Raw genomic sequence first — 13,067 nt, forward strand, 5'->3', positions numbered from 1 at the left:
TGCTGCCTGCTGTAAGACAAACACAAATAAACCCCCAGGGTGTCAACTCAAATTCTTCTTTTACACTTGTGGATCGTAGGAAAAAGTCATTTTGTCTGGGTGCAATGTGATGGCTGACTGCTTACATGAAAAACACTGTGAAACCAACTAAAAACCAAACTAAAATAGAGTTTTCAACAACACTGGATCACCAGACTGACCCCAAACACTGAAGATTAAATGAAATTTGGCCTTTAAGGAAGAGTGGGAAAAGTAGAAAAGTAAAAACCTCGATTCTGAACACAACAGATGGAAACATGTTGGTGGCAGCATCGTGCTATAGGGATGCTTGTCAACGTGAATGTTAAAATCTACAAAAGACTTGAGAGTTTGGCAGATAATAACTAAACATAAAGCCAGAGCTACAACAGAACAATTTATTGAAGGTCCAGATTTGAATTCAGTTTGGGAATAAATGGCGAAAGTTGAAAACTTCTATTCACAGATGCTCTTCATTCAGACTGAAAGAATTTGAGCTATTTAGCAAAGAAAATTGGGTAAACATCTAAGTTTCTAAATGGACAAAGCTGGAGGTAAATAACAGTGTGGAGGGTTTTGGTTTTAACATTGCAAATATTTGTAAAGAACCTTTGCAAGATCAAAGAAATTTTCAATTAAAATAAAGCATAAAGCACTCAGAGTCAGACCATTATTTTACTTCCAATAAACCACCTTTTGTGAAGAAGTTCTGAGAAATTACTCCAATGGCTTCTGAAGGTCTTTTAGAGATTTAAAAAAAAAAAACATCTGTTTTTCCCCTGATTTCAGTCCATCTCTTTGATCTGACAATTCCCCGCAACTGGTTTCTGTTTGTCAGGTTTCTAGGAATCGTCCATCCAGCTGTCTTCCCTTCAGACCTGCATTGTTTTTCAGAGATCTGTGCCGGGTCAGAGAAAGACATTCAAAGTAGCACAAAGTTTGTTTTATGATTAAGACTAATTTAATAATTGTCTACACTCCTTCGCTTTACACATAGACTTTTATCTTGTTCTGTTATTATTATAATTTTTTACTATGTCTCAAATTAGTTAGGGTAAAATAGATAAAAAGCAGGAATAAAGGCTCTTTTATCCAATAGTAAAAGACTGAAATACAGTGAGCTCCCAAAATCTCTTAAGAAAGCAAAGTTGAAGCACAAATCTTCAGGAAAAATGCATGTTTTATATATTTGCATAAAAGTTTCTTCCTTTTCAAAATATAGTTTGCAAAACACAACAAATATGTTTTGCTTTAACTCTGGAGCTGCTAAATGAGAGGAGTGGAGAGGGAATTATGAAGAAAAACCATCCTGAGTAAGTCTGAAGTGTGTTTGACTCTGAGACTTTTATGCTTTAGTAACCAGCTTGATGCAAAAACACAAATCAGAGGACAAAGCGCTTCCCTGAAGGATGAAACTCTACTTCCCCGTGAAAGTAGTGAAGTGTGGGCAATATGATCTTGAACTTCTACCACAAAATCTTGTAGTATTACTTTGATAATGAAGAGAATGAGTGACTGTAAGAACTATTTAGGTAAATATATGGCAAGGCACAGCAATCATAGCGCCACTAACACAAATACTGCTCTTTAAAAACATTCCCATTCATAATACGCTTCTTCAGGACACCAGTCACATAACAAAGTGTGATCTGTTTCACTAAAATGTGCACGGTACCTGCATTTAACCATGTTTTCATATTTACTGATACACTTTTATTGGATAAACAATGGATAAATTTGTAAAAATAACAATGTTGACCGTTTCAGGGCTTTTTAAACATCATTAATTGGAATATATTGTGACAGCGATAAATCAAAATCTTATCACAATAAGAAATTCATCATGATAAATGATAAAGGAAGTGATAAAGCCAACAGATCCGCATCATCTGCAAAAAGCACATACCAAAGTCAAGTAGTCAACCTAATCATATACATTTATTGATATATAGTTTTATCTGATGATATTAATTCAACTTTATCTAAGGTAAAGTTCTTTTTAAATGTGTTTTTGTGTCGTGTGAGTAAAAAGCTAGCTTCTGAAAATACCTCAGATAGGTATTGCTGATTTACCTCAGTTACAACTGATTCTGTCCTTTTTGTTGTTTTCATTATTAATAGTAATCATAAGTCCTATCACCTGACCTCTCACAGACCTTTCCTGACTTTAACAGCAATCTCTTCCTCGTTTGTTCTTGGGAGACTTTTAGCGAAACGCCATTGGCCAGCTGAAGGCGCATTTTGATCCTATTGGTCCGTCTGATTATCAATCAGGAAGAGGGGGCGGGACAACTGCGTTCCGTATGAGGAAGTAGCTGCGAGAAATAACAAAAGCACCTTCCAGTCAGCAGTGTCGCTGCTAAAAGCGGCCTTTGTGGGTGAAAATGAGCAAAATGCAGCTGCTCCTCGGTCTTTTGAGTTTACTGAGTCCCGCAGCTGAAGCGCTGGACAACGGGCTGGCTCTGAAACCCACCATGGGCTGGTTGCACTGGGAGAGGTTCATGTGTAACACGGACTGTGACACAGACCCCGACAACTGCATCAGGTAGGAAAGAGGAGGCAACAACCTGTTCCTTTGGTTATATTTTTCCACACTGGTTTGGTTGGAGCAACAGAATGGTTGACATTTAAAGTGTAAATATTTACAGGCTAAAAGTTTCTGAAAAAAAACTTTTAGATTTTTATTTTTAAAAAGCAGTTATTTGGCTTTCTTACTGTTTAATAATGGCATTACCCTATTTGCAGAGAAGTGCTCATGCAAGTAACACAAAGGTTAATTTCTTACTTCACTCCTGTGAAGCAGAACAAAATAATAAGCATTAAAAGCCAGGTCAAGCAGAAGTTAACCTAACCAGCCTCAGAAGAGGATATTATCAGAGAAAAATACAATGTAGTGATTTAAAATATGTACATTTAAGGCATAAATTCCTTGTCAACATGCTGGTTTGTAAAACCTTTTTAAAACTTTGTAGATGCATTACTGTTTAGTCAGGTTTTGCTAAACTGAGATAACAGTTCAGCGTGGTTTTGAAAAAGAAATGTTTCCTCATTTGTGCTCAATTAAACATCTTAGCTTGATGCGCTTCTGAATGGGTTTTGCTTTCAATTCAATTCATTTCAGTTTATTTATATAGCGCCATTTCACAACAAGTGTCATTTCAAGACTTTAAAATAATTCAAACACTTTCTGAAGTGTCAAATGAAGCAACATTTCCAAAATGAAGGCTAGACATGTGCCTTGTAAAAATGCTCCTTGATCTTGTACTTTTAGACAACCACAAACTTCAATATTTTTATTGGTATTTTTTGTGACAGATCAACACAACATAGTGTAGTTGCTAAGTGGCAAGACAGTGAAATTCATTTGTTTTCAACTCCACATAGTCGGTACTTTATAGAAACACCTGCTTTGTCATAGTTGCAAGACTTTTGGGACACAGCTCTTATCTTGGATAAGTAGAGACTAAACATTTTGCTAATTTGGTTTTGCAGAACAGCTGAGCCAGATTGGATGGGAAGGAATTAAAACACCGACAGCAAGAGTTTCCAAGTCAGATTCTCAGTTAAAGTTAGATCTGGCATTTGACTAGGTCATTCTAACACATAGAAATGTTCTACTGGAAAGTGAACCTCAAGTCTTTTGCAGCATCTAACAATTAGTTTAGGTATTCCACTGTATTTAGCATCATCCATGTTGAAGAAAAGCATCACATCATGACCATTATAGCACCTACCGCTCATTAAGACAATCAGGCTATTCCTGGCTAAGCTATTGACCAATTCAGTTTTTTTTTTCATAGGCTGTAAAATACAGAAGAAAAAGAAATGTGCTGAAGGTTTGTGCTCTGGTGTAGATGATCAGGATTGTCATTTCCTGGAAGTGCTAAAGTAGAAAGAACTTCTCTTGTTTCTTGAAGATGCTTGACCTCTCACCCAAAAATGCCTTTTCAGTTCTGAAAATGGTTGAAAGCATCAGCCTTGAAAGCTGCAGTCAGAATAATCTCACTAATGGAGCTACTACAGTCACTAATGGGGCAATTAGGACACGTGAGTCGCAGGCCAAACCCGTTATTCTGCTCAGTGTTTCATTGATAAAGGTAGCCATTTTAAATCCAAAATAAATTGAATGGATTATAAATGAATGAACTCATCAAAACATGTCTCCATTCTTTATCTCATCAACTCTCCTGAGCCAAAAGACAGGCTCTCAGTATTACAGGCAGAATATGTTTAATTAAATGTATCTTTTTTGGTTTCATTTTGAATGAATCTACAGGTTTGCAAGTTCTCACTGCTCAGTTCTGTAATGCAGCGTTTCCCAGCCCTGGTCCTTAAGGCTCACAGGCCGGCATGCTTTAGATCTCAACAGGTTTTTACTGAACTGTAGTCTGAGTCAGGTGTGTAAAAGCAGGGGAACATTTAAAACATGCACAGCAGTGTGTCCTACGGACCAGGGTTGGGAAACACTGCTGTAATGGACCCTTATAGGTGCAGAATACATTGTGTCAATAATGTTCATTTGAGTTTTTTCACATTCAAGTTTCAACTGGATTTTGAACATAGAAACTATCTGAACGCACTACTTTCAATTCATATCATTTTATTCATTAAATTATCTAATCTATCAAACATATTATCTTCTCCGCATTTTATTCAGGAAGCAAAGCCCTAAATGTCAGTGCCTTGGTTGAATCTTGATAACTGCATTACTTCATATGAGGCAGCATCCAGATACACTGTTATACAATGTTTTTTTGTGTGTTTTTTGAGACATGTTTTCATCCCAATAACTCTCAGCACCTGCATCTTAACTGACAGCCCTGCCTATTTCCTCCTGTTGCCTTGGCAGCGAGCGTCTGTACATGCAGATGGCGGACATGATGGTGAAGGAGGGCTGGAAAGAGGCCGGTTACGAGTACGTCTGCATCGACGACTGTTGGCCGTCCCACGAGCGCGACGCTCAAGGCCGCCTGCAGGCGGACCCCAAAAGATTCCCGGGAGGCATCAAAAAGTTAGCCGACTATGTGAGTTGCTGCTATAATAAATAAACCACAAAGTGAAAATAATGGGATGTTTTATAGATTTGGGGTGCAGAATGACCAGCATGTAAGTTTATGATTGTGAAGCATGTCACAATCCTTTGGAAAAGTATTTACATGTCTTGAATATTTCTACATTTTATGCTACTATCATAAATTTGTGTTTCTTTCATTAGAGGTTTTATAGCATAGTCATCTATTCGTAGTTTAACATTTTCTATGAATAAAGGCCTGACTGATTTGACATGGATATGCATTTATTAGAGAGGTGCCGATCAGATATCGATACCGATACCAATCACCCATGAGGGCCGATCACCGATACCGATCACATAATTGTTTCTTTGGGGGTTTTTTTAATCATGAACACTACCGGTTACATTATGTGGAAAAAGGAACCATGAATTCACCTTAATTTAGACAAAAACTTGTTTTCAACAACTTTTTCCAAGAAGAAAACTAAACAAAACAGGCATTCTGCAAATTGTACTGCTGTCAGTAGTACCATCTTTAACAGACTGATAACATATGAAGGCTCTGAAGAGGCTAAATAATTCAAAGAGCCAAAATAAAAGCTCTCAACATATAAAACTTAACATTCAAAGGCAAATACAGGATCCATTACAATAAACAATCCAGAGTTACTGAATGAAAACTTCCTGTTAGCATGGCGGCTAGCTGATTACTGCTAGTTCTGAGTGGCTGTTTCTGACTGAGCGGAGTAATTATGCAGAGCAGGGAGGAGATCGATTTTTTTTTTGAGATTATCTGTCTCATGTTAGGACAGCGAAAGTTTTAATATGTATGTAAAATGTATTTTTTTAGGTTAGATGCTGCAGCTTTAAGCAGAGGTTCGGTGTGAGAGTCACTACCAGGTGGAGCAGAAGCGGCGCTCCGTCTGTGAAATATTACTACCTGTAGCGCGTAGCAGCGGTTCAACAGCGAGAGCAGAACCAGCGTCTTACATCGCAGCTCGAAGACTTAAATAATTTATTTATTTGTTTAGCTTTCTGACCGTCATGCTAATCCGGCTGTGCGCTGCTTTACCTGCTGTCTGATCCTCCATATGTCTTTTTTACTGCAGTGAGCCTCGATGCAGCCAAACTCCGTCAAGTATGCCATTGTTTTTATGTCATATTAGATTCGTCATGTTGATGCATTTGGACGTGCTTCAATTTTCTGCCGCAACACGCAAACGTCCCCATTCACTCAGTGTGTTATATTTCCACATCGCTTAGGATTTGTTGCTGCGCGTTTGCGCAGTGTGAAGGAAAGAGGAGACCAGCTGCACAGGCAGGCTGCGAAATGAGATGCTGGTGATCGGTATCGGCAACAAGAGACAATGATCGCCGATCACCGATCATACACTTTTTCACGGAAATCGGCCGATTATGATCGGTGGCCGATCGATCGGCACACCTCTAGTATTTATCCCTCCTGAGTCAATACTTTGTAGTTATCATTCTTTAAGTAGAACTGCAAGTGTTATACATCATATTTTTCTCTTGGTTTTGCACATTTCAGACATGTTTGCCCATTCCTCTCAGCAAATGTCAGTTTAGATATAGCTCTGGCCACATTTTAGCATATGTGTTGATCTGTCCTGAACTTAACACTTTTAAATGGTAAGTTCAGTTTAAGTTTAGTATGTGTAGTGTTGTTGTGCTTTGAGGGGTGAATCTTTGCCTCAGTTTCAAAATTTGTGCCTTTCTTACAGTATTGTCCCAATTTTAGATCCATTCACCTTCAACTGAGCTCTGATCAGCTTTCGTATTCCTTCACTCTTCATTTAACTGGAAGGGACAGCAAATGCTTTTTGAGTTTTAACCTGTGCAACACTGCCACCTGCTGGTTTGAACATCTTATTATTTTTTTCCCTCCTTCAGGTCCACTCTAAAGGCCTGAAGTTGGGTATCTATGCAGATGTGGGAGAGAAAACCTGCGCTGGATACCCTGGCAGTCTGGGTTATTATGAGACTGATGCTCAGACGTTCGCAGACTGGGACGTGGACCTGCTTAAGTTCGATGGCTGTAACTTGAAGTGGACTTTGCTCGGAGACGGTAGGAATTAATTTCTGAATTTTAATTAATGTTCAATTAAACAGTAAGCTGTGTTGCCAAAGCATGCATGACCATTCACTCCATTATCTAAAAATGTAAGAAGCATGTGTCTATTTCTATCATCCCATTCTGTTCTCTTACTGCCTGGTTTAGGCTACATAAAGATGTCAAAAGCTTTGAACAAAACTGGAAGAAGTATCCTGTACTCCTGTGAGTGGCCTTTGTATGAATGGCCTTTCCATACGGTGAGGAAAATTCATCTTTTGTTTCCTTTTTAAGGTGTTTTTAAACATATCAGTTTTTCTCTGCCTCCAGCCAAACTACACCGCTATCCGTGAGACCTGCAACCACTGGCGCAACTTCAACGACGTGTTTGACTCGTGGATTTCGATCAAATCTATCCTGGACTGGACTGCTTCCTATCAGGACATCACTGTCCCCTCAGCTGGGCCCGGGGGCTGGAATGACCCCGATATGGTACTCGCCATATCTTTCAATTTGATCCCAAAACATTCAAATACCAGGAAGTTTCTCCTATATCAGAACTTTTCTACTTATATTTGTTATACAAAATGAACTTTTTGCACATTTTGCACAAAAACAGCTCATTCTGAAAGGGGCTTAAAATAGGCAGAAGTGAGCAAACTAAAATCTCATCTAAGAATGACTGTGCAAAAAATGTAATGTACATGTTTTGTATAACCCATAGACTTGTCCTAATTTGTTCATAATGGGCCACCTTTAAAGCAACATCAATGCAAACAATGTTGGGCTTGTTTATACCAGAGAATTGGCTTGTCTGTGCTTTTATACGTTTGCATATTTATACTAATCCCTTCCTCCAGCTTGTAATTGGGAACTTTGGCCTGAGTCATGACCAGCAGGAGTCTCAGATGGCGTTATGGGCCATCATGGCCGCCCCTCTGCTCATGTCTAATGATCTGCGAGACATCTGTCCCCGATCCAAGGAGCTGCTGCAGAACAGACGAATCATAGAAATCAGCCAGGACCCGCTGGGCAAGCAGGGATATCGCTCTGCCAAGGTGGGAGTAAAAGTGGCAGAAAGCAGACTTCAGCTTCATCTACTGATTCTGTAAACGGTTTTAGACGTGAAATAATCTGAAGGCTAATAAATGTTGCTTGTTTTGCAGAGGAATAGTTTCGAAGTGTGGGAGAGACCTCTATCTAAAAACCGCCTGGCTGTCGCCATGCTCAACCTGCAGGAGATCGGTGGTCCTCGGGGGTTCGCCATCAGCGGCGTCCCTGGCTGGAAGGTCTGTGACCCCCAGTGCAACGTCACTCTGATCCTCCCCCAATACGAAGAGATGGGAGTTCAGACTAAAGAGAGCAAACTCATCTTAAAAGTAAACCCTTCAGGAACGGCTCTGCTGACCGTCACACCAATCAGCAAAGACTTTGGCAGACTTCACTGGAAGGACACCAACTAGAGAATATCAAATTGTTACGCTAAATCTCAGGTTCAATCATCAAGTTTCTAAAAACATTTTTTCTAGATCGTTGCTCTACATGAGTTTGATTCACCATATTGGTAAAGGGCTTTTCCAGCATCCAGATCAACTTAAATTAGCTCAGCTTCATTGCTTTACACTCAAAAGGTTATTTGAAACCAATTTTTGTTTTGTTAAAAATCATGGTGGATATTTCTGCAGATTCTCAACCAGCAACTTTTAAACTAAAATTATGGGTAAACTTTTAAACTCAGTTTGTGATGCATAATGTATTTTTTTTAAAAGGGAAAAAAGCTATTTAACAAATTCTATTTCATAAAATATGATACTCAAAGGTGTCCATTAATTTTTTTGCATCAGACTGCATGCAGATCTACAGATACAGAAATCTGAACCAATTTTAAAAGATTTTATGAAATGTTTCAACATTTTTTTTTTTTTTTAACGTTTATACAAAAATTGAATTCTTCACATCTATAGCCCACCATGCATGAAAAAGAAGCACAAAATAAAAGTATGTTTCAACACATTTATTGAAAATAGTGACAACTTCATCCAGAGGAACGGACCACAGCTTAGAACTGGATGACCTGGCCCTGTAAGAGGAAACGGAGGGAAATCTGGGTGAAAATGATGCTTCAAGATAAACGCTCCTTTCTGGTTAATAGCTACAGAAAATTCAATCCACTAAGGGTTTAAGTCCCACACACTTCCATCAGCAAGATTACACTTCACCCATTATTACAAAGTCAACACTTTTAGACATTTACAGGTGTCATAATGTTTTAAGCAATCTGCAACTACAACTTTTTGACCAGATAGTTGCTGCAATTTTAGACAGTGAAAGCTAAATGCAGCATTCAAGCCTTGTAAATTATTTTTTTTTACCAACATTCACACGTTATTTAAATGCCATAAGTGTTTTATGATACCTAGTCAAAATAAATTATGCTTAATAACCAAGAAATGAATGTTAAGTGTGTTAATTCTAGCATTATAATGGCATGTCTAACTGGAGTAATTCAAATTTAAAGTTAGTTTCTTCACAAACTGTTCTTTAGTTAATTGTTTTCTTAAATATTCACATATTTAAGTTGAGCAGTGCACCACAAATTTAATGATCTATGATACTAAGATATTTCATCAACTTCTGACATTTTTTCCAATATTTTTACATTTTCTTGCAGAGTTTGTGCTTAATACTCTTATCCCCAGAGACATTGTGTTGAGGAACAGTTATTAACAAACTCTTATGTCTTACATTGAATTCTAGCAAAAAAAAAGTCTGATAGTTGCTTCGTACCTTTCTCTTCTTGTCACCACCCAACTCGAAGTGCTTGCATCTCTTGATGGCCAGCATTCTTTTGGATCTGCAGTTGGGCTCCACACACTCAAGCCTCAATACGATCTTCTTTGTCGTCTTAGCCTGAAAGAGATATTTCAGTTGAGTCAAAGCTATCAAACTTTAAATAAAACTTATCTACAAGGGAAGGTAGGTGTTACCTTTTTACGGAAAATCGGCTTTGTTTGCCCACCGTACCCGCTCTGCTTTCTGTCGTATCTCCTCTTACCTGCAGAACAGTTTGAGAGTTCAGTGAAAGCACAACAGCTGCAATATAACAATCTATAAAAGTATTCACACAGCTTAAACTTTTTCACATTTGTATTCGGTCAATTTGTAGAACCTAATTTTCCTGGAATTGCAGTCTTAAATAAATCTACAAACGCTCTACTTTCAAATCTTCCCACAGATGCTCAAGTGAATTTAATTTTCTGTGGACCGTTCTAATCTACAAAGATGCTATCAAATATTCCACTGTAGATCTGGTTGTTTTAGGTGGTTGTTCTGTAGGAAGGTGAACATCCATCCCAGTCAAAGTCTTTTCCAGCCTTAGCTACCACTGTTTGCATATAGTTCACGCAGTTTTGGTCTTATCTGACCAGAGTATTTTCCAAGTTCCCACAGGTCAATTCTTCTTTTGAATCTCTGCAGCTCCATAGTTAATGTTCACAAAACAGCAGTGTATAATTAGCATAAATGCGTAAAATGAGATTAAATTTCACAACTTGGTGAACTGCTGTAGTTTCAAGTTATGCTTAAATTACAAATTTGTAAAAAAGGGGACGTTTAATTTAATGGAAATCTGTGGAATAATCTGCCAAAATAAATACAAGAGTGGAAAAATATGTGCTGTCAAGATGTAAAATATTTTCACACTAGTGCTGCACCTTCACATGGAAATCTTTTTTACATTATTGCCTATTTTCTGTTTAAAAATGAATCTAGAGGAGTAAAAGCTTATGCAAGACTTTTCTTCCATAGCAAGTGACATGTTAATTTTTAAACTAAAACAAAATAATGTTAACTTGTGAACCAAATTTGTTTTTAATTTTACTTGGAAACAGTCTAAACTAGTCAAATACAAATGAACAAGACTTGTGTTTTGCCTATTTACTATTATAATGCACCAGTTTTTGATTATAAGTACTTCCAGCAAAATACACGTTTTTTTATGACAAAACATGAAAAGGTTCAAGGAGTGTGAATAATTTATACGAAGTACTGCATCAGATCTATATGGAGAAATGTTTTACCCTGTGCATAGAGGGAATCCTTTCCCTTCTTGTACTGGGTCACCTTGTGGGGTTGGTGCTTTTTGCACTTTTTGCAGTAAGTCCTGCGGGTCTTCGGGACGTTCACCTAAATGGTAACAGAAAGCATGAATTAGGCAACATACTTCAGGTTTGAGACCAATTGTAGCCTTTAAACAACGTAGTTGGCTGTGAGATTAATTGATAATCGAATAATGATAGAATTACGCAAAGAACGTGAAACTAAAACCTTAAAAACTTTCCTTGTTGGACAGATTGTGCTAATCAGGCTAGCGGCCAGCACTGATAGCATGGTGGCTTTTGGACATTAAAACATCGCAAACATGTGCGGTTCCGTTTCTGTAAGTGACATAATGCTGTTTTGAATGGATATTTAAGTTACACTATTTTCACCCACACTAAATTCAAAATTTGAGCAGAATGGAAGAAGCAAACAGCGGCTCTTCATTGCTAACATTAGCATTCGTATTTATCTCAATATAACAACAAAAAACCGAAACAAAGCTGCTAATACATCCACTCTGACATTCATCGAAAAACTATAACCACATTTGAACTAAAGAAAGTAAAACGTATTGCTTTAAATAGCAGGATTGATGTTGATTTTATTAAATGTATTAGTGTAGTCGTTTCATACCATGGTTGCGACCCGGTGAGGAGGAAAAAGAGGAAGGACGAGGCCGGAAGCGGTTGTTGAAGTAGATCTCAGCGGTGAGTAGCGGGGTGTTCTGCCCCCTAGCGGTGGGGTGTGTCAGGAAGACGAAAACGCTACTGATTGTCATTGTTCTGGATCACAATTCGGACTCAATGTGACCCTACTATATGAATCGGACTTGTTTGCAATGTGTCTTGAAATTACATTTTGCTGTAAGTCGGTATTACATAGATAACTGAACTGAATTGGATTTAATATTATTGATTAAATTTGACTTGTTTTTGAAAAATACTAGTTTTTGAAAGATGTCTGGACTGGCATCCAGCCCAGACATCAATTGTATATGTCAAAGTAGCTGCATATTTGAAATAATAATTAGAATCAAGGGGTGTTTTAGTTCTTGAGCATTTCTCAGTATTAGGAATTAGTAGTAATTTATTTTAATAAATGACATAATAATTTAAAACTTAGGACTTTCTTGCTGTGAGACATCGACTATGCAGTTTTGTGAAATTGAGCCAGCTGTTGAATAGTAAAGAAAATTTTAAAAACGTTATTAAACCAGCATAAGTCCTCAAAGACCAAAGAAATTACAACAATGAAACGCAATACAAATTTTATACAGTAAATCCATGAGCATGTACAAAAGGAGAACATAGGCTATGTCACTAAAACCATAGCTAATGGCAAAGAAAAGCAGGAACATTTTCTTTTTCTGGGGAAGTCATGAAACCAATAAAGGTTAAATAAGACGTTTTTCTCAAGGAGGTTAAAAGGAGATTTCTGGTGTCAGACTACAGGGACTATTAGCAGTAGGTGAAGTAATAGTCACCTATTACCTAATGTCTCTTTATCAGACATGTCTAATTTGGTATGAGGTCCACAAGAGACTTGTGTAAATTCAACCATGCTTCCTTATATGACCACACTTACTTACAACCAGGGAGTTGGCAAATACGTTTAAGAAAGGGGGATAGATTTTTGAAGTAGCACAAGCAGTTAATTTTTATTATCTATTTAAATAATAAAACAAAACAAAATCTGTGAAATATCTTTATTTATCTTACAGATACAAGAATGACTATGTTAAGCAGTGTTTTACATTTTAGTGCAGGCAGTAAACTAATGATTTAGTCTCTCCCATCTCTGCTGCTGAATCCAGTAACTCCATCAGTGTATAGTCTCCTTCTTGCGCGCACACACACACATATA

The 13,067-nt window shown here is 37.7% G+C and overlaps 2 protein-coding genes across 2 annotated transcripts; one reads left to right on the forward strand and one right to left on the reverse strand.

The window, feature by feature from the left end:
• The first annotated feature begins 2,308 nt into the window (after positions 1–2,308).
• On the forward strand, positions 2,309–8,921 carry gla (galactosidase, alpha). The gene is made up of 7 exons (XM_008420577.2): positions 2,309–2,563; positions 4,868–5,042; positions 6,944–7,118; positions 7,272–7,363; positions 7,434–7,595; positions 7,964–8,161; positions 8,270–8,921. The coding sequence occupies exons 1-7, from the start codon at positions 2,403–2,405 to the stop codon at positions 8,564–8,566; spliced, it is 1,260 nt and encodes a 419-aa protein (XP_008418799.1). The 5' UTR covers positions 2,309–2,402; the 3' UTR covers positions 8,567–8,921.
• Positions 8,922–9,102: 181 nt separating this feature from the next.
• Positions 9,103–11,940, reverse strand: rpl36a (ribosomal protein L36A). Its single transcript, XM_008420576.1, has 5 exons — positions 11,838–11,940; positions 11,183–11,288; positions 10,091–10,158; positions 9,891–10,013; positions 9,103–9,183 (listed from the first exon to the last, which is right to left on the reverse strand). The coding sequence occupies exons 1-5, from the start codon at positions 11,838–11,840 to the stop codon at positions 9,163–9,165; spliced, it is 321 nt and encodes a 106-aa protein (XP_008418798.1). The 5' UTR covers positions 11,841–11,940; the 3' UTR covers positions 9,103–9,162.
• Positions 11,941–13,067: the final 1,127 nt, after the last annotated feature.

The sequence above is a fragment of the Poecilia reticulata genome, linkage group LG10, assembly GCF_000633615.1.
Source record: "Poecilia reticulata strain Guanapo linkage group LG10, Guppy_female_1.0+MT, whole genome shotgun sequence".
NCBI lineage: Eukaryota > Metazoa > Chordata > Actinopteri > Cyprinodontiformes > Poeciliidae > Poecilia > Poecilia reticulata.

Bases quoted from the DNA above. Each gene is read 5' to 3' on its own strand.
- rpl36a (XM_008420576.1), bottom strand. The intron at 10,159-11,182 runs GTAAAACATTTC...ACTGTTCTGCAG, and splicing joins GGATTCCCTCTATGCACAGG to GTAAGAGGAGATACGACAGA. The intron at 9,184-9,890 runs GTACGAAGCAAC...TTCCTCTTACAG, and splicing joins GTGGTGACAAGAAGAGAAAG to GGCCAGGTCATCCAGTTCTA.
- gla (XM_008420577.2), top strand. From the start codon at position 2,403: ATGAGCAAAATGCAGCTGCTCCTCGGTCTTTTGAGTTTACTGAGTCCC. The intron at 7,364-7,433 runs GTGAGGAAAATT...CTCTGCCTCCAG, and splicing joins ATGAATGGCCTTTCCATACG to CCAAACTACACCGCTATCCG. The intron at 8,162-8,269 runs GTGGGAGTAAAA...CTTGTTTTGCAG, and splicing joins AGGGATATCGCTCTGCCAAG to AGGAATAGTTTCGAAGTGTG.